This window comes from Dromiciops gliroides, chromosome 4 (genome assembly GCF_019393635.1).
Source record: "Dromiciops gliroides isolate mDroGli1 chromosome 4, mDroGli1.pri, whole genome shotgun sequence".
Lineage (NCBI taxonomy): Eukaryota > Metazoa > Chordata > Mammalia > Microbiotheria > Microbiotheriidae > Dromiciops > Dromiciops gliroides.
In genome coordinates this window covers 422,007,647-422,034,195 of record NC_057864.1, presented here as the reverse complement: position 1 = coordinate 422,034,195, position 26,549 = coordinate 422,007,647, and the positions used below count along the sequence as shown (strand labels likewise).

General features: G+C 35.3%; 1 protein-coding gene across 1 annotated transcript in view; it reads left to right on the top strand.

Moving 5' to 3' along the window:
* The window catches only part of DPYD (dihydropyrimidine dehydrogenase), a 1,058,206-nt gene that overhangs the window by 273,687 nt on the left and 757,970 nt on the right, over window positions 1-26,549 (top strand). Inside the window, 1 exon segment of the mRNA XM_043962696.1 lies at window positions 16,704-16,865. Coding sequence (XP_043818631.1) covers window positions 16,704-16,865 — 162 coding nt within the window.

Below are 26,549 nucleotides of genomic sequence, written 5' to 3'. Positions count from 1 at the left end.
CCAGGACCATTTCTGACACTGTATAAATGTGCTCATTCTCTTTCCTTAAAAAAAAAAAAAGATTTCTATACAATTAGCTTTATCAATAGTTTTCTCAGAAGTTTCTCAGTTTCTGTTTTAGAAATGCATAATTCTTTATGAGGAAAATAACTTTTTAAAACATTTTCTCTTTGTGTGCATATATATATATATATATAATGATAAATAGGCCTTCACAGTTCAGAGGAATGGTAATTTAAGGATATATCACATATGTATACATGTAGATGTATGTATATTTTATTCCAATTTATGAATTCATTAATTTATTGATTATTATTTCTTGACAGGAAGTAGTAGCCAGTATTCAATTTTTAACTTTTGTATATTTTCAATGGGTTGCTCAAGCTAACCAGGGACAAGTTTCCTTATTCATTATAAGCCACAAAGAACCATAATCTTTATCCCCCCCCAAATTATCATAATAATAACTTTTATGATTTAATATAAATATATAAATGCTATTTATAGTGATTTATTTGTTTTTGTCTCTAATTTGTAGTGTCAATAATCCATTTACAATTGGACAATTAATAATGACTTTTTTTGTTTTTTTCCTAATTCTTTCAAGGGATTTCCAGAAAATTGTATCTCATCTAGTCCCAAGTCCTGAGTTATGCCCCTTCCAAAAGAATGACAAAAAGTTAGATAAAACAAACTATGAACAAAGAATCAGCATTATTACTGAGAAAGAATCTTGTAGCAGAAAGTTAAGTGGATTTGGAGTCAGAAGAAATGGATTGAAATCTTAACTCTCATGCTTACCTCCCATAAAATCTCAGACAAGTGACCTCACCTTTCTAGCCCTCAGTAACACTCTCTTTAAATGAAATATTTGACCTAGGTGTCATCTAAGGAATGTGTGAGTATTGAGTCTATAATCTGTTGAAATAAAGATTTCCACTAAAAAGCAAAACTAATACACAATAGATTTCAAAAGCAACACAATGCATTTTAGAAAGGTACATGGGAATAAAATAATAAAGTTTTATTTTTGAATTTAAGTTATAAAAGTATAAATATATGTACATTGTGTATATATATATATATATATATATATATACACATACATATACTCTAAACCATGCAGTTACTTAAAACCACATTCTTCAAAATTTGGAAAACAAAGTATTTTAATTAAATACACTAATACTTAAAATGGAATAAATAACAATTGTAATGAATGAAAGTTTTTTATTAATGTGAATAAAGTATGGACAGAGCATTAATCATGGTAAACCATAAAATGCTGTAAAATAACATCCTTAATGCAATGATTAGATTCTGAGAAGCATTATAAATATGCTAGAAGAAAGATAAACCTATGTAAATATATGTCAGGTTTCATCTTTAAGAAATATAGGTTCTGCTTTCTAAAAACAGTTAACTTCCATAAGTTCACAACTGTCCATTTATTTCAATAAATTCCCTTTTTTACAATAAAGGGGTAATGTACTTGAAACTGTGACTTTTTTGAAGTATCTATTTGCAACCTAGGTAATGGGATGGCTTGACAGCTGGTTTTAGCCACAGTATAATTACAACCATACTCAATGGAATGACACTTTGTCAATTAAGGAGCCTTTTATTTTCTTGTCCATGAAGAGCAAAGCCACAGGGAAAGATATTTCATATGTATTCTTTCCTATATAAGATAGGGTATTATAAATATACAGTATTGCTTTAATGACATAAAGTTACAGGAAATAATTTGACCTATGTTACCCAAATGCCCTTAGGAGTAAATTATATATGATGTTTGAACAAAAACCACACTAGGTTTTTTTTTCTCCCTCCTTTTTAGATAATTTTGGTTTGGATGAAAATATTTTAGAATTGCCTTTTCCTTTTCATGCTATTCTTAATTCTTACATATCTATGGTGTTAGATCCTTGGAAACACTTAATTGAACATTTCTTTAATGACTTTTTTTCCTTTTTATCCTATCCTTAATAGAATATTTTCCTCCTGGGTATCTTTTTCCTTGAACTAAACGTTTCCCTGTATATGGGAAGAAGAATGGTATAGATATTAGAATTGCTTATCAGTTCTTCTGGAATTAGATCATATCCAACCAGCCTAATATCTTTAAATTTCCCAGTTTATACAATTAATTTAGAATGTTCTACCCATCATTGGATACAGAAGCAGTAGCATTTATAAGCCAGCTACCTTACTGACTGAGATCTCTTCAGCCAAGTAGAAAACCTCTCTAGTCTATAAAAGCATATTTATCATGCAATAGTCTCCTATTCCCTAAGACCCTGAATTTCTTAGCAACCTTCTGTTTTTCTTATATTTTTCATTTGAAATAGAATCAATCACTCACACTCCTGTACCTTTAAGAAAGGACTAAAAGTCATGATCTGGGTCCATGTAAAAGCCAGAATGATGAGGAGAACTGAATGAAGGTGCTCTGAGCCTTTTATTTTTGATGCAAAATAGAATTTTCTTTAGTTCTGCTAATATCGATCCACCCACATGTTCCAATAGGGTTTTATACTCTTATTTGCATGCAAATTGCAATGCTTACAAGTAATACATGAGGAACTCTACATTTGCCTGCTCAGATCTGATCAGTGATGCCTATTTAAGTACTTTTCCCCTGTTCTCTCCAAAACCAACTCAGTTTTTTATTGATATTTCGATGTAAAAAGCTACAAAATAGCCTACCTGGTTGGATTATATCCTCTCAGTGGAAGAACCAAGGGAAGTTATTTTACACAGTCATATTTGAATAATAATTTCCCCAAGAAATAATCCACAGCATCTTATTTTTATCTCTTTTATGCATCTGTGAAGAGCCCTATTGCTTGGTGGTGCTATAACCCTTTAGAAATGACCAAATTATGCTCCTGCAAAGTCTTATAAAAATCCATTACATTTTAGATTCTTCTGTGGTATAAGAAAGGATTTTTTTTTACTTCACATCAGATCATTACATTATGCTTTTTAAATTGGTACTTCACAATCTGGGAAACAGTGTATTTTGTCTGCATTTAAAGAATCCATGCTTATTTTTTGTTTTTCAAAAGCAGAATAGCGGCCCTCCATTGAGAGCCTTGCATTACAGTATCTTGGAGGCTTAGAGGGCACTTTCTATAGACAAAGTTCCCACTAACAAAAATTAAAATCTAGTAAGAGAAACATTAAGGATTTAGACTTGATGTGCTCTAAGCTCCTTTATACTTCTAAATTAAATACACTGCAATATTATTACAGCCCTCAACAAACATTAAGTGTCCATATGCTAGGATCCAAAGACAAAGACACTACATTATTTACCCTCAAGGAACTTAGATTTTAACATGACAAAGACATAACTATATTAATATGTTATTTTAAAAGACATACATGATTCAATTCTAGACAATGCAACAAACAATTATCAAATGCCTACCATGTATAGATGCTGTGCTAGGACTACAGATGCAAAATCAAAATTGAAAATTGTCCTTACCTTCAAAGAGCTAAGATTATTGGTTTGAATCTAATAAGAAGTAATTGAGGGGGCAGCTAAGTGGCACAGTGGATAAAGCACTGGCCCTGAATTCAGGAGCACCTGAGTTCAAATTCAGCCTCAGACACTTGACAATAACTGTGTGACCCTGAGCAAGTCACATAACCATAATCCCCCCCCCAAAAAAGTAATTAAGTAGGGATACATGTAAACCAAAGTCAACTTCATTAGTATAAGATAGGGTTAAGACAGTAGTTCTTATGACAAAAGATCTTGAAGTTTTAGTGGACCACATGATTGGTAAGAGTTAGCAAGATGATGTGATAACTAGGAAAAAAACACAAAATAAAACCTAATGCAATTTTGGGCTTCATTCTGAGAGGCATAATTTCAGAAACTGGCCAGTTGTGGTCCTCATGTTCTCTTTCTTTGCTAGACTACCTTTAAAAGTCTATTTTTAGTTGGGGCTGCCCCACAATAAAAAAGGACGTTGATAAACATATTTAATATCTAACAACTATCCATTCCATCTCTGCTGAAATCACTAAAAATGTCTCTCAAGACATTTCATTTTTGAGCAGCTATCATTGGAAAGACATTTTCTGGTTTTGCTAAATTGGCTTCTTTTCAACTTCTATTCATTGCTCCTGGTTCTGCCATCCGGGATCAAACAAGACACATTTCATCCTTCATCCATATAACAGCACTTTTTTTTTAGTGAGGCATTTGGGCTTAAGTGACTTGCCCAGGGTCACATAGCTAGTAAGAGTTAAGTGTCTGAGGTCGGATTTGAACTCAGGTCCTCCTGTCTCCAGGGCTGGTGCTCTATCTACTGCACCACCTAGCTGCCCCAGTATAGCAGCACTTTTAACATTTGAAGACATGTACTGTGTAACCCCTCAGGGAAACTGCCCAGAGGAGGAGAACCCAGATAGTAAGGGGCACAAAATCTATGTCATGTGAGGACCATTTGAAGGATCTGGGAATGTTAACAAAGAAAAGCGAAGTTTGGGGGCTGAGGGGGTTACAGAGTACATGTCTACAAGATAACTCTTAAAGTCCCTTTCCAACTATAAAATTCTTGGATTATATGATTTTACCTTTGTATCTCTAGCACCAAGCATGGTGTCTAGTGCGTAGTAAACACTTAAATAATACTTGATTTAATGGAATAAATGGAAAGTAGACATAGAGTATTTTTAGGGATGGGGGATTGATAAAATCAAAGGTGAGGGAGGGCAATGAGATCAGGAAAGGCCTCCTGTAGGAGTTGAACCATGAAAAGGACTTGGTATTCTGAGACATCATGGAGAAGGGGAAAACATCTAATAATATTGGAAAAACAATCCAAGTGTCAGTAAAGCTGAGATAGGCTGGAATATGGTGGAAAGAGAGTAGGCTATAGAACCAAGACAGAACTGGATTTTCAAGTCTTTCCTATGACAACATGTACTAGCTATGTGACCTTCATTAAGCATGTAACCTATCATTGATCTATGAAATTCACAAAGAGTATAAATTGCAGAGAAGGTGCCACCATGTATTGAAGGAAGGGGTTTCCACATTCAGTATTTCCCCATTCCAAGGAAATAACAGATTGAGTGCCTATTCTATCCAACTTATAAGGCAGTTTTATTTGCAACATAAATTAGTCATTACATTTAGCGGGGAGGGGATAATGTCGTGGAGTTTTTGTAAAACAACAATAACAACAGCACCAATCTGCAACTCTGGCACTTGGCTAGTATGACCTATCTAGCACTATGTGGTCAAACTTAAAATTTAATACTGAATAATACCTTTAAGTAGGTAATAATAAATCTATTTCACTGAGTCTTTTAGAGTGCCCTAACAAGGAAGATTGGCTCAGGAATTAAAATCTTGGGGGAGGAAAGGATAGTGAATGTTATTGCTGTAAAGCTACTAAATCAATAAATCAGTCAACAAGTACTTATTGAGTACTATGTGCCAGACACTAGGTTAATTGTTGAGGAGGGAAAAACAGAAACAGTTCCTAGTCCTTGTTCTTGAGGTAGTTAAATTTTAATAGGTGAAACATGTGTGTGTGTGTGTGTGTGTGTATACATGATATATATAGAATAGATACTTCATTAATAGAAACTGGAATAAAGATTTAGGGATAATGTAAGGGAGTTATGAGATGAAGAGAAGGCATAAGAGGGATGATGACTGGCCTAAATTTCTTGAAAAATGTAAGAATTGACATCCTCATCTAAAAGGGGGGAGAACTTGGGGAACTATGTGACACTTAAGGAGAGAAGAAAATATCTGAATCTCCTCTTAGGGGAGTGGCATAGGGAATCGATTGGTGAAAAGTCACAGGATACAGTAAGGTCACTGGTAAGATTATCTAATTATATAATTTAACTTTGCAGTGGAGGCAATCATCTCAATTACATCTGTGCATATGAATAGGAGCTTGGTATGATAGCAGGAAAGGAGTAGAAATTGATGATGGGAATAATTTATAGTTTGGATTTCATAAATAATTAGTAGTAAGAAGATAAGGAGGAAAGGGATTCAGTACTAGGGCACATTGGGGAACTGAACTTTTAACTCATGGGATTGATATTGATAAAGAACAGTGAAATCAGAGCAGGGATAATGGCTAAGGAGGTATGGAAGAATAAAGGCATTGGAAGTCATAATCATGATGAAGAATAAGTTTAGGACACATAAGGAGACAGAGGAAGAAATAAGATGATAGAAGTTGTTTTTTTTAATTTGGATACAAAAGTATCACACTTCTTTTATCATTGACATGAAAGACCTGTAGGCAGATCTAGGGTGTGAACTGTGTGGGACATGGAATCTAGTTCTAATGGCCTATATATACCCTTAGGTATAGATCATGGGACTTATAGAAAGTGAGGAACTGGGAGGCCAGGGTGTTTGAGGGAACATCACTGTTCATTGAAATTCCATAGCATAGATTAAACAGGAGTTTTGGAGAAGGATAAAATGAGTTAGATAACTGAGCCCATTGGAAAGGCTGGAAAATGACCAGGCTGAGTAGACATAAGTCACCATGATCTGAATTGGGTCATAAATTTTTTATGGTATAATCTGAAGAGGAGTAGTTGCTGAGTAATGGTGTTTAAGAGAGAGTCTGGAAGTGGCAATAGGGAACCAGAGCATTCTAAATTCCCCTCTGGGATCATGGTGGCAGGAGAAAGTTGTAGTTAATGCTGAAATGATGGCCAGGAATGCAGTGTCAGCTGGGACAAGCCAGCTCTCCATGAGTTCCAGAAGATAAAAGGAACATGAGTAGAATAGGCTCTAAATGAAAGTAAATTTGTTAGTTATGGAATGAGGATTACAAGGACCTAATGGAATTGATTGGCACAATTTGACTGGAATTGTAGAGAAGCAGCTTTAAGGAAGATGAGGATAATGATATAGGGATGGTGGCGGGGGGTGGGGTGGGAGATGGCATTAATTTACTCCTAGGTATCTGGTATTTCAGTAGCACTGTGATTTGAGAGAGTAATAGGGGATGCAAGTAAGCTAGTCTTAGTGGATAACAATGAGTGGGAACAAGTCCCCTAAGTATAGCATATGATTAGATTAAGCCCATGGTCTACTTGGATCTACTGTGGTTCCCAAAGTCACTACTTTATGGTTTTCATGGGGAAGGGGAGGTGCAGTTCTGTCCACTGAGGCATGTTTAGGGCAGGAGTTTCCTCTATCAGCTTAGATGAAAGAGGGGAAGTTGATGTTAATATTTTTTTTTAATTCATCACATCCTGTCTAAATAAACAGGTGTGTGTATGTGTTTTCATGTTATCACTTCCTCACCTAAATTCCTTTAGAAAAGCCTTATACAGCTTAAACACTTGGGAAAAACATTTCCAAAGCCTTGGTAAGCCTCCTTCCATAAGAAAGTGGGGGAAGTACTAAAATTACTTCAATTGCTATGTTATATTTCATATTGTTCTTTGTGTTTAAAAATACCATTACAAGCAGGATGTTTTCTGTGCATATAGCTGAATAGACCAACCAAGAAATAGTTTTTTTCTAAGCTATAGACGCATAAAGATTACCCTTTAAGTAATTTATGTAACAGGACTTCTTTCAGAAGTATTTATAAAGAAGAATAAAAATCCCATCCCTTAGAACTGCGTGCCAAGCTGGTTTATGGACTACAATTGTTTGTGAGCCATTGCTGAAGGCTGTGTCAGTAAATCTTTAAAACATTTTCCTGCTATCTTTGTTTGAGATTTTGCTATCATAGCCTACTATACAAGTTATTTGACCATACTTCTTTCTAGCATTCATTAATTCAACCACTCACTAAATCAGTAAATATTTATTGAGGGTCTAATATGCTTGAAGCATTTTGTCTTGGTTCTGAGGGGTTTGCAGAGAAGTAAAAGACACAGTAACTGTGTCCATGGACTTTACAATCTCACTGGGAGATGACATGAAAACAGGTAAAAATAGCCAACAATAAAAAAGCAAAAATAACAATATGGAAAGAATGAAATTGTCTAGATGCCAATTACTGTAGAAGTTCAAATAAACGATAAGGAATGATTTAGAATATTATCATTGAAAGGTACCATAGAGATGATTTATTCCAACCCCATATCCAAATCAGAATTCTCTACAATGATCCTATAAAACCACTTCTTGGGCAAGCAATCAGTCCTTACTACCTCACAATACAGTTGGGAGAATGATTAGATATGTTTTCTGTGTCCATAGAAGGAAGGGCTAGAAGTGATACATAGAAGTTCCAGGAACACATATTTCAGCTCAATGTAAGAGGAACCATTCTAATAATTATTTGTTTTTAGTTCTTTTCAGTCACATTCAACTCTTTGTTTCCCCTTTGGGTTTATTTGTTTGTTTTTGTTTGCAAAGATACTAGAGTGATTTGCAATTTTTTTTCTCCAAGCTCATTTTACAGTTGAGCAAACTGAGGCAAACAGGGTTAAGTGACTTACTCAGGGATACAATGTTAGTATGTATCTCAGGCTGCATTTGAACTCAGGTCTTCCTGACACTAGGCCCAGTACTCCATCCAATGTACCACTTGGCTGCCCTTTCTAATAATTATACCTGTCTCCATTTGAAAGAATTTTGCTGTAGGGTTATTAATTCCTTGACAGTAGAGATGTTAAAGCAGAGATTTAATGAGCATGGGTGGGAGATATTGTATAGGCTAGTTATGATTTGGGTCTCAGACTGATGACTTCTGAATTATCTTTCACCTATAGGACACTATGAATTTTTTCCTTGCATTGAGGCAAAAATCTACCTTTACAAAATTTGTATTCATCGGTTCTAATCTCTGAAGTCATAAACGGGTTCATAAGATTTAGAGTTGGAATGAACTTTGGAGATTCTGTAGTCCAGCACCTTCATTTTATATGAGAAAACAGATCTAGAAAGACAAAATGACTTACAGTCACATAGTCATTAGAGTGGTTAAATTTTGTAAGACAGCCTCTGGTCCCTTTGAAATATCCTTTACTCTCTCTACTCCCCACCAAGGCTTCTTTTTCTTCTCTAGGCTTCCCTGGCTTGTTCAGCTGATCCTAAAAAAATTGGTATGAGCTTTGCTCTTTTCTGGATAAGGCACATTTATTCTTTTCACCTGTAAAATATGACACCCATGTGGGTTTAGATAAGATAGATTTATGATTACAGAGAGTTGAACTGTGATATTAAAAAAATTCTGGATGTTATATTTCTATTAATGCCATCTAAGATCACATTCCATTTCTTAAAGATCATGTAATGTTGACATATTGAGGAGGCAGTAGAGCATTTTGGGCATTGACAATTGCATTGAACAAAAATATAGAGACAAGAAAGTAAGTACAAAACTTGTTCAGGGTTCATTGAAGGGGAAACTTCAATCTGACTCAGACATAGACAGAATTGCTCCAGTTTGGTTAAAGTAAAGACATATTATGGGATATCTGCCTTGTCTTTAATTTTCAAGTGTTTTGAAAATTCTGTTAATTAATATACTTAATGAAATTCGCATTTGTTTTGGGTTCAGCTAGGTGGGACAACAGATAGACTGCACAGCCTGGGGTCAGGAAGACTCATCTTTATGAGTTCAAATCTGGCCTCAGACACTTATTAGCTGTGTGACCCTGGGCAAGCCCTTTAACCCTGTTTACCTCATTTTGCTCATCTGTAAAATTAGCTGCAGAAGAAAATGGCAAACGACTCCAGTATCTTTGTTGAGAAATCCCCAAATTGCATCACGGAGTCAGATATGACTGAAATGAATGAATAACAATGTATTTCAGCTTACGCCAGATACGTTTTACCAAAACATAACTACATAACTATCCAATTCTTATTAATATCCTTACAAATTAATCTCTCTATTATGAAGTACAGTTCAAAAAGAAAACTAAACTGAAACATTCTGTCAGCATTTCTTTTCATTTAAAGCACACAGTATGCCCCCCTCCATTGCCAATCTTGCACATAAGTCTCTCTTATAGCGGCAAAAAATTAATGTTGTGCATGTTCTTCTTCCCATCGCCTTTTCACAGCTTAAAAGTGTCACTTTTAAGAAATATGCATTGGGACTAGTCCAGCTAGTCTTAAGTCTAGCCAACAGCTCATTAAGAGCTTGCTGGTGAGGGAGTTAAAGAGTTTTGATGAACAAGGAAATGATGAACTGTGGGCAGGATTAACATTAAAGGTTAATAGACAGTGATTCAGTTATAGCTTTATTAGGTGGACACACTTGACTACATATAGGCAAAGCTCTTTTTTTACTGGGGGAGATTTCTCAACAATTTTTTCTGTAATATTAAAATGTGTCATAAATTTTTTTTTGGTTTTTTATGTTTATATGCATGACTTTATTAAAACTCATGGTACTAAAGAAGCAAAAGTAAACCATATTTCTGCAGGCAGTGTAGATAGAATAGTGGAGAAAAAAATTTATTATCTCAGAGTCAGGAAGACAATTGCATTCAAGTCTCATTTCAGAGAGACACAAACTGGCTGTCTGACTCTGGGCAAATTACATAATCTCTTAATGCCTGAAGGAAACTAAGACTGTAAAATCCAGAGAAGATGCTGACCTACATTGGTGAAGGATGCTTCCCTCACCTAGGAGTTCCCTGTGCCAATAAAATCATAGTCTAGTAACTATTCCTATCTTTCATTTTTCTCAGTATAAGTTAGTTCTTCCCCCAAAAGAATAAAAGTAAACCCTATTATTGAATGCCTGAAAGACTGCTAAATTCAGCCTCCCCCTCCCCGCCCCAGCAGATTACAACTTCTAAATATTGACTAGACATCCTAGCCATCAGATAGATAGATAAAGATATATAAAGATAGATAGCTACACATACATAAATATATATAAACATATACATATATTTGTGTGTATTTATTTATTAAATATTTTCCCTTTAGTTATTTTTTCTTTTTTTTAGCTCATTCTTGCTGAAGTGAAATAATGCACCCATTTGATGTCCCAATACAAAAATACAAGCAATTTATATGTTCCTTTCTTCCTACCAAAAATAATTTTTAAGTTAGTGAAATTCAACCAAATTATTTTTAAAACATAACAGACTAAGGTTTCTCTTCAAAGGGTTGCTCCATCTGTGAAAATTGTCTTTGGAAGAAAGAATGCAGCACTTTAAAATAAATTCACCAGCTGTATCGATAATTTTATAGAGAAATACAGGCCTAAATGCTATGGGACTCTTTGTTAAATTTGTTATATTATATGACATGATGTCTGGTTTGTGAGTTTTCCTTACTTTTTGGTAATAACTATAAAAATGATTAGACTCTTGAGGAATGGCAATAATGAAATGTTAAGGTTGTGAATTTAAAGTAAAAAAAAACTAGAATAAAAAGTTAAAGTTCTTACAAAAACATTAACTCACCCAAATGACACATAGTTTATGAAAGAACATGCTTTAAAAATCTCCAATGAGTAGTCAAATATATAACACCTGCACAATATGGGTGAGTTAATGGTCTGGAGAGAATATTAACACCCATATTTCCTGTTGGATTTTAAAATGGCACCCTTAAACATTACATTTTTATCATTTTTATTCTTGTTAAAAGGAGGTGTAAAAGTTATTGTTTTTCAAAATGATAAAGTTCATGAAATCCAGGAGCAGATGTTTCTTTTGTGTCTTTCCTTCCCTTCCCCCTCCCATCCAATATATAGACTCAGTGTATAATATAGTTTATCTAGTAGAAAACAAAAATGATTACAAAGAAACTGAATAACACAAATGCACCTTACTGTAATAGGGTGTGCTTCCTATAAAAAGTACAGTATTTATTCTCCCAAGTACTCTTCTAAAACTACTAAAAGACTTTAATTCTTCTTTTTCTTTCTTTCCCTTCATTTCTTCGTTCCTTCCTTTGTTCCTTCCTTCCTTTCTTTTCTTTTTTTTTTTTTTTTTTAGTGAGGCAATTGGGGTTAAGTGACTTGCCGAGGGTCAAACAACTAGTAAGTGTTAAGTGTCTGAGGCCGGATTTGAACTCAGGTACTCCTGACTCCAGGGCCGGTGCTCTATCCACTGCGCCACCTAGCTGCCCTCCTTCCTTTCTTTATAAGAGAGAGATTTTTAAAAATAAGCTGTGAGTCTTCTCTTATTTGGAAGGAGGTTTTCTGATATCTTCTCTTTGGTTATCAGAAACAAAAATGTCATTGAATTACTGTAGGTAAAGTTGATACATTATTACCTAATTTTCTATTATGGTTCTGATTATCAATTTTCTATTATGTTTCTAATTATCTCTGATCCTTGAAGCCAAGTCTAGGACCATTTAAAGAGAATTTTGTGATTGCAAAACTAGGACTTTTGAACTTCTGATTGGGCGCTTTGGTTTGGAAGCATTTCAAACTATTACTTAGACCTTTTCTTTGCATAATATCACATTACATTTCCTGTTCTTAAAAGAGTTAGTATGGTGCATTAGAAATATACAGGAACCATGAACTCCAAAGACCATGTTTTGAGCCATGGTGCCAACTCTGAATTGTTATGTGACTGGGTAATTCACTTTAAATATGAGCCTTAATTTCTTCAACTATAAATAAGGCCTAATGATACTTGCACTAGCCACCTCACAGGCTTGTTAAAGACAAGTACATTTCAAGCCATGAAGCACTATATAAATGAGTTATTATTACCTTTAGCCACAGTTTCTACTCCTCTGACCACATCTCTTATTTTGTGACAATGAATCAAAACCATTTTTTGAATACTTATTACTGGCAAAACAAGAGGTACTCACAAATTTTTCACCTTCTTCACATCTCTGTTTTCATGTTCTCTAGCTCTTGTTCTCCATTTTTTCTCTCTTCCCCACCCTTGGATATTCAAAAGGCATGTATTTCTGCAAGGAGGTGATAACAAATGTAACCCCCTTCAAAAAGCACAACTGCTTTAGGACCCTTCTTCAGTTCAACAAATTTTCACTCTAGGTAGGGAATTGGGCTGCTTTGAGTTATATAAAGATAATGGTCCTTACCCTAAAAGGACTTATAAGGGAGACAAGATATTAAAAGAAGGATTGATGATGCAAGGGTAAATTCTTCAAAAGAGGTTTTAAAAAATGTTTGGGAAGCATTAAGGAGAGCTTACTATTTGTTGGGGGGAGGGGATACAAAGAAGAGTTTTATCAAAGAAGAATGATCTGAGGTTGAACTTGAAGGACATTAGCATTTCAGCAGGTGGAGATGAGGGAGGAGAGAGCAAAAGAATTTCCAGGCAGAGGGAGAATTATGAGTAGAACTACAGAACAGGTAAGGCTTAGGGCATATTTGGCAAATGGTAAATCATCTGGTTTAGCTGATACTTGGGGTGTGTGAAGGGGAGCAATGAAACATCAGGCAAGAAAATTAAGGTGGGGGAAAGGGTTTAAGGGAAAGGGAAGTGTTGAAAATTATACGGATCCAGAGGAGCTAGGTAGTACAGTGGATAAAGAACAGGCCCTGGATTCAGGAGGACCGGAGTTCAAATCTGGCCTCAGATACTTGATACTTACTAGCTGTGTGACCCTGGGCAAGTCACTTAACCCTCATTGCCCCACAAAAAAAAATGGAAGAAAATAATACAGATCTTAAATCTATGTACTTTATAAGATGAGGGTGTTATGACTAGTTTAAGGGATAATTAGGTTTAGACATCATAGCAAGCTCTTTAGAATCTGATCCCATTCTACCTCCCTGACTTGTCTTCCAGTTCATTCCAATATTAAATCCTTTTAGTTGCTTTATACTAAACATGCTTTTTGTTTTCCCACTGCAGCATTTATTCTCCTCTGTTACACCTTCTTTGACTATCTCAGTTTGAGGTAATCTCTCTGTCTCTTTCTTCCCCTATATTGAAAAATTATGGATCTAGTGCAGTAGGTAAATTATCATGCATGACCTGGTGACATCCCTTATATTGTCTTCAATTAATATTTAGATTTTTTGTTATTATTCAGTTTTTAATGTGTTTTCCTCAAGTCATAAAATCCTCTGTTTTTCACTACTTGTGTGATCTTAGGCAAGTCACTTAAGCCTAAATTTCATTATCTGCAAAATGACAGGTTCCTTTCATCTCTAAATCTATCATCTGATTGTCTATCTAATGACTCTACTTAAAGGAAAAACCAAGTTGGACAACAATTTAAGTCTCTCACAGGGCCTTCCTCAGTCGGTGCTGTAAATATATGGAAGTATATACTCAATAGGTACTTGATTATATGCAGCAGCTAGGTTGTGCAGCAGGCCTAGAATCAGGAACACCTGAGTTCAAATGTGATTGTAGGCAAGTCACTTAACCTACCTGCCTCAGTTTCTTCAATATTAAAATGAGAATAATAATAGCACCCATATCCCAGGGTAGTTATAATGATCAAATGAGATAATATTCATACTTTGCACAGTACTTGGCATAGAGCAAGCATTTAAGAAATAGTTAAATCCTTGGATTAGAAACCCAACCATCACATTTATACTTGATGCCTGGGTTACATAGAACTATGCCTAGAACCATGAAGATCTTCAAGCGAATGAGGGACTAAAAAGTTTGAGAACAACGTGCTTAGTCCAAGCTAATAATATGCCATAATTACTGACTATAGATAAATGATTTGTAATGGAAACATCACAGTCTACTATAATCACCAACTATTCATGTAATGTGAAACAAAAATCATTTTGGGGTTTCTTCTCTAAATGGAAACAATGTAATGAAAGGGGATAGTTTCTGGGTTCTAGTCTTGAGATTCCCATTAACTGGGTCTGTGGCCTTGCACAATTCCCATCACTTCCCTGGACATCAGTTTCCCCATCTATAGAAAGAATTAGACTAGTCACTCTCTATATTTCATTTCAGTGCTAAACATTATAGAACTCTGACACCTGCCACCAATATTGTCTGTTCAGAGGTGAACTGTGGAACTCAATTTGAGGTTCATTACCAAATCAATATTCTTGTGAATGTAGTCTCAGGTTTTAATTTAATCATATATCATTCCTGTTAGATTCTACTGGGAAATTATTTTCTCTTAAATTTTTATGTTTCCTCCTAAAAATTTTACATAATAGTATACTACCCCAACAATTCATTATGCTTACTGTTTATGTAGTACTTGGCTAGTTGTATTTTTAATTTTTAAGTTTTAAATGATTAATTCTGCATAACTACACAGAATTAGCATGCCATAATGACTTGAAGTCAAGAAGAAACTGGGTTGAAAATTTGCCCTTGACACTTGCTAGTTGCATGACCCTGAGCAAGTTACTTAATCTCAAAGTGCTTCAAGCAATTCCTTATGAATTATCTATGTCATACATAGATTGGTATGGATATACTGTCCCTGGGAAGTTTTCCCAAGCTGAAGAGACCATAGATCCTTCACATATTTGTGTCAAAGACTAAAACAGCAAGAGCCAAAGCTTGGTTTCTAACACTTCTCACATGACAGGGGGTATTGAAAAATGCTTATTAATCAGCTCTCTGAAAACAGCATCATTCACTTTCAAGTTGAATCCATAGCATTAACATTTTCTCCATCACTTTCTTAAGTCTAGACAGCAAGAAAAGCAATAAAATAATCCCTGATTTATGTTGTTTGTCAATTTCCAAGGTGTAAACACAGACAGTGAAAATTTAACAGTTTGCTTTTACCATGCATTGTGAGCCAATTCCAACACACCCTCAGTGTATCAAAAAAGTATAAGAAAGTTCTAAGAAAAATTACAATTCACTTAAATTTCAAAATTAAATATTTGACATACAATACCTCATACACATACAAGATGTGTGTGTGTGTGTGTACTAGGTAATAGTATGATGCAACAAGAATTCACATGTTACACATCTCCAAAACTAAATTTTGCTGCTGTAATGAGTTACTTCACCAGTAAATTACAATTGCAATGCCTCAGCAGACAGTTGACCCCGAGTTCCAAAAGGTTATGCATTGCATACACCTTCTACTAAACTGCAACACATTCAAATAGAGGCTTTTTGTCACTTGTATTTCAGGATGATTGGAGATGGCCAGGATATTTAAGGCAATTGGGCTTAAGTGAGTTTCTCAGGGTTATACAGTAAGTGTCTGAGGTGAGATTCAAACTCATGTATTCCCAACTTCAGGGCCAGTCCTCTATCCACTGTGCCACCTAGCTGCCCCACTTCAATTTAGTAGGATCAGGGGAGAAAGGATATTAGAACTTCAGGATAAATTAGCAAAGGAAAACTATGGAGGAATTGAGAGAAATACAGAGACAAAATAGGGAAGATTTTAGTTTAAAGAATCTGGGTTTTGATTTTTCTTCATATATTTCCATTTAAAGTCAAGGAGTCACTGTTGTTTAAAATGAAATTAGATATTTACAGTCAGCATATATTTCAATGACATCTGAATTTAAAACTAGTTCAAAGTATTTAAATATTGAAAACATTTTATAAAATTCATGAATGGTTAATAGTTTCTAATTTTATCTAATCATCATCAATTAGGGAAGCTTAATAAATATTATTAAGTGATGATGATTCATTAAATGTTCACTGGGCATATCTTACTGTACACTACAGAGACATTTTTACACCCTTAATGATCTTCAAATCACATAGCTAATAAATTAAATATTATAAATGTTTATATTTCCTGTATCCTCACCTTTCTGTAATGTAATAGCATTGCTTATTTTATTTTATATCTGCAGAACTACTATGGAGCAGCTAAAATGATCTTCTCAGATAATCCCCTTGGTCTGACTTGTGGAATGGTGTGTCCAACTTCAGATCTTTGTGTAGGTGGATGCAATTTATATGCAACAGAAGAGGGACCAATTAATATTGGTGGCTTGCAGCAGTTTGCTACAGAGGTATGTGAGCCATGCAGATGGCCGTTTTTCCTTTGAAATGCACAAAGATTTTTAAGTGATTATAACTCCTCTCTTTGCGTTGCTGAATTCTAAGATTTTCGATAGAGTGCCTGGAAGAAGTAGAAGTGTTTAATGTATAATATAAACAGTATCTTTATTACAGCTTGTTCAGCAATTTGGCTACAAAATGGAATTTCATAAAACCATATGTCAAATTAGTTATAATACCAGAAGCTTATTAAAATGCATTTGTGACTCAAACAGTTATATAAATTAGGGGCTCAGTGAAGCAGAAAATATTCATGACCTTTATCATTGGGAGGGGAAAAAAATAACCCAACTGTTAAAGGGCTAGCTTTATGAAACAAAAGTGAGGGGGTCAGATTGAATAAATTATCAGATTCTTTCCATTTCTAATGGCTAGTGATTCTTTGAGAAAAATTGGTCAAGTCAAATGAATTAGGTTTCATTAATTGTGCTTCAACCAGCCAAAATAAAAAGTTGTCTTTTTTTTTCTCACTTCAGACTTCCTTTACCTTCCATTTTCCCAAGAAGCTAAAAGTATTGTATAAGACAGCCTTAAAAGTCTGTAAAAGTTGATATACCCTGAGATAGAAATACTTTGCTTCTCTGGTAATAAGAAAAACGTTAGCTCTCCATATATGGGAGATTAGATCACTAATATCAGAATGTAAATCTGTTACAAGAGGGAGGAGAAACATTATTTTACAATCTGTCAGCAAAGGGGAGTACTGGTGGATCCTTTTGGACTCCTTCCTGCCCACTCTGATTATCAGGAACATCAGAGTCACCTCTCTACAGGTGCTCTTTCAACACTTAGAAAAAAAAAAAAGGCCAAGTGAAAAGATTCATTGAGTTTGTTATTCTAATTTCAGCAGGATTTTGAAGGTTTAAACATGATTACATCCCTGTCCTTTGGTGAAAATTTGACAGGAATTGTTTGTCGACAGTTTTAATTTCTTTAATTTTTTCCCTTTATTTTTCTTACTTTTGTTCTTAAACTAATGGCTTACATGCTTTACCTTATGTCTGATTTTCTTAGGGAATCATTCTGAACATAGAAACAATGGTCCATTCCCTAGACTTAAGTGATCCTTCACCAATTTTAATGTATCTTGAAGTCTAAGTCACATTTTACTGTTATTAATAAATCAGTACTCATCTCTCCCTGCTTCCTGACAGGTTTATTCTAAAGTAGCTCTATAGGGAGTGAGAAAAATGGAAACACTTTGGGAAGCAGAGTACTTGCAATAAATCTATAGCTTTAACTTCTTTTCTTTTCTCTTTTTTGCTTCTCTCTCTCTCTCTCTCTCTCTCTCTCTCTCTCTCTCTCTCTCTCTCTCTCTCTCCCATATACAAACTAAATTTAAAGTACTTTTTACAGATACCAGATGATTTTAGGAAATGATCAGCATGCTTAGGACTCAAAAGAGCCTTTACTTAAATTTGTAACATTTATTTACACTCCTCTCTAAATCCAACATTCAGAGCAAATTCATTTTCATTCACTGCTTGATGTTACACTCCATGAAAAAGACATGCATCCACATAGCACGAGATAAAAGGAAACAGTATGGAGGGATGAATTAACTCTCTTCTTCAAAGGAAGGAACATTCATTTAATAGAAGGTATGTGTCACTGTTCTAGGCTCAGAAAAATAATGATTGGATATTAGCCTCCATTTGGGTTGTTTCCATTTGGTTCTGATAAAACTACCGTAGAAAGATCCTAAACATGTGTCGGAAATAGTTTTCTTACCAAATGGCTCCCATTAGCACTTAAAGCTGGGCTCAAGGGCCAAGTCCTACCTAAGGTCTTTTCTTATGCCCTCCATGGTCCTGATGGACTCCTTTTCCCCATCTCCCCTCATTACTGTGTATTTACTTTCCCCTCTAATGGGGGTACCTGGATCATGTGGCTCAAGTGCTGTCTTCCTCTCACTTACAGAAAGGGCCAACTCAGACAACAAGAGAGTTGAAATGTCTCAATTATCCACCAGGTGATGCTCTACCTGAATGGACAGGTCAAGGGCTTTGTCAATTTCCCTCTGGCATAGGATTGCCATTCTAAACAGCCCCAGTGTTTCTTTTAATTACCAGATGGCACTCAAACGCCAAATGTCTCCACTGTTCCACCCATCTTGAAGCCAATGCTTTGAGGTTGAGCTGAGGAATTTGGGTTAACTTTGCTTAAACTGGACTGAAACAAACCCAGGGGATGAAGTGAAATGTTGCTCAGTGTATTAAAATATCAGCTCTACTATCTATACTTAACTCATGAGGCCCCATCCTGTATGGGATCCCTTCACTCCCTTCAGTTCCCTCTATTCAAAGACCTAGATACTTAGAAAACTATGATCAAATTATGTTTTATGTATTTAATAAAAAAGGGGGGAAATAGATTTTAAAATCCTCTATTGAGGCATTCATCTCTGGTTTTTTCCTATACTTCCTTCTGATTGCTTTCATTCATTCATTCAACAAACATTTGCTAAGCCATAACTATGTACCAAACACTATACCACTACTATTATAACTACAATAATTACTACTACCACCATCATCAATACCACCAACAGCAGCCTCAACAGCAATAATAGTTCACACTTATTATATCTCTTTAAGGTTTGTGAACAATTCACAAAGATCTCATTTTATTCTTACTCCAGCTCTGAGAAGTGAAATTGAGGAAGACAGAGGTCAAATGACTTGCTTAGGGTCACATCTAGTAAGTGCCTGAGGCTGTGTTTGACCTCAAGTATTTTTGATTTCAAGATGAAAGCTCTAACCACTGTAATACCCAGCTACTTTCAGAAGTCTGCTGTACTAGGGAATGGAAATAGAAAAGCAAACATAAAGCACTCCATGTTCTTACTGAGCTTACATTTTGGGAGGACAGGTTTAACATTTCAGAGGAATTTAATGTATTAAAAAGTCATTTTGGGGGGGAATTCCCTAGCAAGGTCAGGGAGGGGTCAGAAAAGGGAATCCCTGATCTTTGATTGTGACTACAGGGACTCATGTCCAAAGACATCCAAAATTTGTGTCTAAGTATATGTCCTCTAACCATGCCCTTGGGATTCTTTCCTGGATCTGCTTCAATCTCTATACAACTTCACTTGGTCATCTCCTCAGATCCCATAGACTTAATTACCATCTCTTGCTGATGATTCTCAGATCTACCTCCCCTTCCCTAATCTCTCTCCTGACCTCTAATCTCACATTTCCAATCGCCATCAGACATTTGAACTGAATATCCAGTTAACATCTTAATAAACTCAGTGTGTCCAAAGCAGAACTCATTGTCTTTTCCCCTAAACCCTTCCCTGCCTCCTACCTTCCCTATTACTGTGGAGAGAAACACTATCCTTCTCCTCCCTCGGGCCCACAACCTAGGAGTCATCCTGCATTTCTCACTATCTCTCACATTCCCCTAAAGTCCCAGCTCTTGCTAAGACCTGCACCTTTGTAACATCTCTCAAACACTCCCCCTACTCTCCACACACTGCCAACACTCTAGGACATGCCCTCATCATCTTGTACCTTGATTACTACAGTAGTCTCCTAATGGGTCTGCCTGCCTCAAGTCTCATCCCACTCCAATGCAGTCTCCATTCATCCGCTGGTGATTTTCCTAAAATACAGCTATCCATTATCCCACTCAATAAACTCCAGTGGCTTCCTGTTGCCTCTAGGAGTAGATTTAAAATACTGTGTTTGGCATTCAGAGCCCTTCAAAACCTAGCCCCTCCTACTTTTCCTTTCTCCTTATACCTTACTCCCCAAAACACATGTTCAAACCAATAACAATGGGCTTCTGGCTATTCCACAAACCATATACTGCACCTCTAGGCTCCAGGTGTCTTCTCTGACTATCCTTCATGCCTAGAATATTTTTTTTTCCTCTACTCCAACTACTAACTTCCCCTAGTCTTTTAAGTCTCAGATAAAATCTCTCCTTGTACAGGAAGCCTTCCTGAACACCACTTAATACCAGTGCTTTCCTTCTTTTAATAATTTCCTACTAATCATATATATATATATATACATATATATATATATATTTTGTTTTGTATATATTTATTTGCATGTTGTCTCCCCTATTAGATTATAAACTCCTGGAGGGCAGGTACTGTCTTTTGTCTCTTTTAGCATCTCCACTGCCTAGCACAGGACCTGGCACATAGTTGACACTGAAGAAATGTTTATTGAATGAATGAATGAATGAATGAATAAGGAAAAGGTATATCTTTGTCCTGTACCAGGATGATGGCCTAGAAACAAAGGAAGGCATAAAATTTTAAGAGAAATCAGTGTTCCCTCCATCCTACCAGCTCACCAACCCAGTGGAATTTGCAATACTTTGCAGTGGTTTTTGTTATGGTTTCTGGTCCTACCTCTGCTCCAGGATCAAGACCACTACCCCTAGGTTGACCTCCATCCACTTCATTCACTCTTTTTTTTTTTTTTTTTGGTGAGGCAATTGGGGTTAAGTGCCCAGGGTCACACAGATAGTAAGTGTTAAGTGTCTGAGGTCGGATTTGAACTCAGGTCCTCCTGAATCCAGGGCCAGTGCTCTATGCACTGCATCACCTAGCTGCCCCCTTACTTCATTCACTCTTAGAGCAGGGAGGTTTCAGAGAAACAGTAGTGTTTGTTTTCACCATGGTGCCCCAGTCATCAGCCACTTGTATTAATAGGAGCAACAGCGGCCACACCTATAGCCCCAGGAGCTCCTCTCTCTGTAAGAAGCTCAGAAGCCTGGATTCAAGGATAGCAGAAGAGAACAGGAAGCAAACTCCATCTCAAAGTGTAGGAGTCATTTTTCTTTCTCCTAATGCAAGATATCAGAGTTCACTCAGATCCTCAGCAAGGGTTGAAAGGACAACTGCTCTCTCATGTTCCAGAATGATCAAAAATCACTTCACCATGTCTTCTAACCATGTTCTTGGGATTCTTTCCTGGATCTGCTTCAATCTCTATACAACTTCACTTGGTCATCTCCTCAGATCCCATAGACTTAATTACCATCTCTTGCTGATGATTCTCAGATCTACCTCCCCTTCCCTAATCTCTCTCCTGACCCCTAATCTCACATTTCCAATCGCCATCAGACATCTTGAACTGGCCAACCAATTAAAAAAAAAGATAAGAGGGTTAAGTAGGACACCCATCATTTTTCTAAAGATTTTAATTTACATGTTGTGCCATGCCAATAAAAGCTTTTGAGGTCAGAGACAAGTTTCATTTTTATTTTTTATGTGGCAGTGCCTAGTACAGTTCTTAGCTTATAGGAAATGCATCATTAAATAATTTTGATTGAATTTATGTAAGTCATAATAATTATAAGTGATAGTTATTAGTCATTGACAATTAGTAGATAGCAGTAATATCTCACATTTATATATATATATATATATGTATAATTTTGCCTAAATTATAATGTGTAAATTTCACAACTCTGACATCTGGCTGCTATTCATATCTTCATTTTACAAATGAAGAAACTGAGACAGAGAGTTTCAATGACTTGCCATAGGTAATAGGCAATGGAGTAAAGATTTGAACCCAGTTTTTCCTAACATTCTTCCTTTTTTGGCATAATTCCTCTCATCTGATCTTGTGATGTATACACAGTAGTTCTTAAAAGCCTGTTAAATGGATCCAGAATATTAGTTCATTTCAAAATTCTATTCACATTATAGTTATACCAACTTTAGAATTAGATGTGTCACCTCCACCAAATTACTCCACCATCCACATTGAATGTCTCCCTTTGGGACACTTTGGGAAATATCTTCTGCTAATTTTACAGTATGGCTAGTTAGGGTTAATGAATTTCAGAAGACCATTCCTGCCCTGGGTCAAATTGTGAGTTACTTGAAAAGGACTCATTCACCAAACTATTAGGAAGCTAAGAGAGAAACTATGTTATGAATTACCCTGGATTTCAGTAAAGGTAAGCCTACATTTAAAATATATATACTAGTATTTTCTTCAGCCACAAACTTGATATAAATAATTTGGTTAATGGATAACACAATGCAAATTAAAAAAAATATTTTGCTACTATAGTATACTGTGATTGATAGTTGATAATCAAAGGAATATAAACCCATCTTGCAACCAAATTAACAAAAGGTTAGGAAACAGAGGAGGAGAATATATGATTTTTAATAAACTGTATTACCTATGACATAGAAGTCATAAAACATCATATTATTCACATGCTATTTCATTTAAATTTCAGATTAAACATCTTTCCAATGACATACTTAGATGTAAGTGAGAGAGTGTGTGTGTGTGGCGGGGAGAGGGGATTGCGAAGGAACAGGCGTCTATTCCACAGAAAAACAGAAAAGGTAGTATGGAATGGATTGGCCATCAAAATTTTCTATCGTCCCTTATTTTCACTGAGCATTTTCTACTCAGCTTCCTAGTATTTCTCTGGGAGTCAGTGCAATGACTGTGACCCCACTTTAGAGTCTGTTTTTGCCCCAGGGATATGTGGACTACAGAGGTGATTCATCTGCCTCTATAGGAAAGAAATTTTCCCAGTTCAATTAGGTGTAACAATATTGCTTCAATAAAATAGCTTAGAAATAATAGTTCAGTGTAGATTTTGTTATCTTTCTCTTGAGTGTTTTTAAAGCTTTCTGCACAGATGCAAACCTTGGAAAATATATTTTATAATGTGTTCAAGGTTTTCATTGAAATTTCAAAGTATCATAGGTGCATTATGTTTAGAGGACCAACTGGATCCATCATCTCATTCAGGCTTATGTATGAATTACTAGAAATGATGAATTGGCCCCATTTATATGTCAAAATACATAAAGGAAGGTGTCTTTCTACAGATGCTATACAGGTTGAGGAATTGCAATTTAATCAGAAGCCTAATTCTATTTGCATGCCCATTGTGCTTCATTTCATTGAAGTTAAACATTGGATTTGAGACTTAAAAGTCCAATTGAAAGCTAGGAATGATTGAGGAAAAGATTGATACAAATTTGCAAAATTACCTAGAGTGTCTGAAAATTCTTAGGCAAACACTGAATTTTTAATCATCGTTTATATTCCCAGAATTCCATCATTTGTCTGTATTTATGATGAATAAAGAATTGTGTGTTAATACTGGTATTTAAGGACACTATTCCTTTTCGATATATACAGTCTATTAGTTTAATGTATGCCTCCCCAGCCTACATTTTAATGATTGCTAAACATAAAATGTTCAGTATTGTACATTTCTTGACACTGCAGCTGCAACTAATTTGGGTGAGTACAAAACAGAAATGGTCTTCTTTCATTACAGCAAATGAGATTAAGCAAGGTGGATCCCTGGTTGCAGAATTACCATTTGTGGTTCCTCATTAACTAGAATTTCCTAATTTTGCCTGCCTTTCTCCATAACCTGCCTTTTATGTTACTGCCATAGCAGTTGATTCTCTGTAACAAAACAAACTAGTTTTCTAATTTAATGAGTTCTTTAAGAAAATAATAATGAAAAATTGTGTCAACCAAAATGGTAATTAAGCATTTAGTGGTCAATCAAGGAGACTGCAAAGAATGTTGCATCCAGAACCCAAGTACTTGAGATCCAACCCCACCTCTGATATTTACAACCTTTGTGACCTTAGTCAAGTAACTTCACTATGGCATTTAATTTCCTCATTAATAATGTGAGGGAGCTGGACTAGATGAAATGGCTTCAGATCATCCCTTCTTATTTTATATATATGGGGCTATACATACCTAGCTTGACAAAGTATTTATTAAGTTCTTATTACATTTTCCTTGACTTTAGCTCCATAACACCCTTTTTATCCACTTCCTACTTCACATCATTATTATCTCTAACTTAAATGACTATAATAGATTCTATATATTACACATAGACATGGGCATTAGCAATAAAAATACAAATCAGTCTCTACTCTCAAGGACTTCACTTTCTAATGAGGGGATGACAACTTTTAAAGAGATGTTAGAATACATGTATAATCTACAAATATGAATTATCCAACTATTCTGTATGAGATATTGTGTTAGGCATGGGATACAATACCAAAGGCAAACAAAACAGGTCTTGCCTTAAAGGGGCATTGTAACAAATGAGATAACATATACAAATGGAATTACAAAAACAAAACCAAAAGCTCCCTCATCCCAAGAAGCTTATATACTATTAGAGCAATCAGCATGGAAAAATATAGCATACTTAGGATATATAGAAAATAAATGCATGGTAATTTATAGGGAGGGCAAAGGAGAAAAACACTAGCAACTTGAAGGGACAAGAAAAAAGCAGGGTGGATGTAAACAGTGGTTCATGGATTGAGTTTTGAAGGAAACTAATGATTCCTAAGAGATAGACATGGGAATCTAGCCATTTACTCTGGTAATATTCTTGGCACATACCATGTATGTCTGAAATATTATAGTTGGTATACCCCTCTCTAAGAACTTTATGCCATCAAACTTATTGGAGTACTTTTAAAATCTTGACATTTTAAGTCTACTGCCCTATGTAATATCTACTTAGTAATGATCTCAGAATACTGTGTTTGAAGACAACATGGTAAACTGGTCTATAAGAATACCCAGGTGTATGCCTAATCCAAAATTAAGACAAAACATCAATATGATGAATCATAAATTATATTTATGCTTATCACCTTTACCAGGTCACATAGAAATACGATGCTCGCTAATGAATAATTATAAGAATAGGCAGCTAGGTGACCTAGTGGATAAAGTAATGGACCTGGATTCAGGAGGATCTAAGTTCAAATCCGACCTCAGACACTTGACATTTACTAGTTGTGTGACCCTGGGCAAGTCATTTAAACCTCATTGCCCCGAAATAAATAAATAAAATTAAGAGAAATAAGATTAATGATATTTGATAGTTATCCTCTTGTTCCAATTTCCTATCATATTTGAATAAAATATCATCAGTTAACATTTGAAACATTAACAAGGTCTGTTTTTTTTTAATGAACACTTTCTTAACAGAAGAAAGTTTTATTTTCTTTTAGAATTAGACCAACTGAAATGTTGTTCTTTGCAATCCAAATGGAATTAACAACTATTAAAGTTTGACTTATTCCTCCTTTACCTCTTAATGCCATGATTAATAGAAAGGAATTATGACTCAGTAGATTTTCTTAAATATCTGCCATTCTTCCTCAAAAACCTTTAGAAATCTATTAAAATATGCTCAGTGCTGGCACAATGATTGATAATAAAACTGTAGGACAGGATGAATAGCTTAGAATGATTTTCATCATCATGTTTAAGTTTGTTTAAAGTGATATATTAATATCAAAGGTCATCACATACTCAAACAGTCAGTACAATTTTGGAATAGTAACCTAGCTATTTACTAAGATGTGTTTCTCTTCTAGATTTTGACATTTTGTTAATACTGATACTTTTTTATTTTTGCATTTTTTTATGGGGCAATGAGGGTTAAGTGACTTGCCCAGGGTCAGACAGCTAGTAAGTGTCAAGTGTCTAAGGTCAGATTTGAATTCAGGTCCTCCTGAATCCAGGGCCGGTACTTTATCCACTGCTCCACCTAGTTGCCCCCACATACTGATACTTTTTAAAGTAAATGTATAGACTAATTTTATTTATTTAAAAAAAATTTTTTTGTGG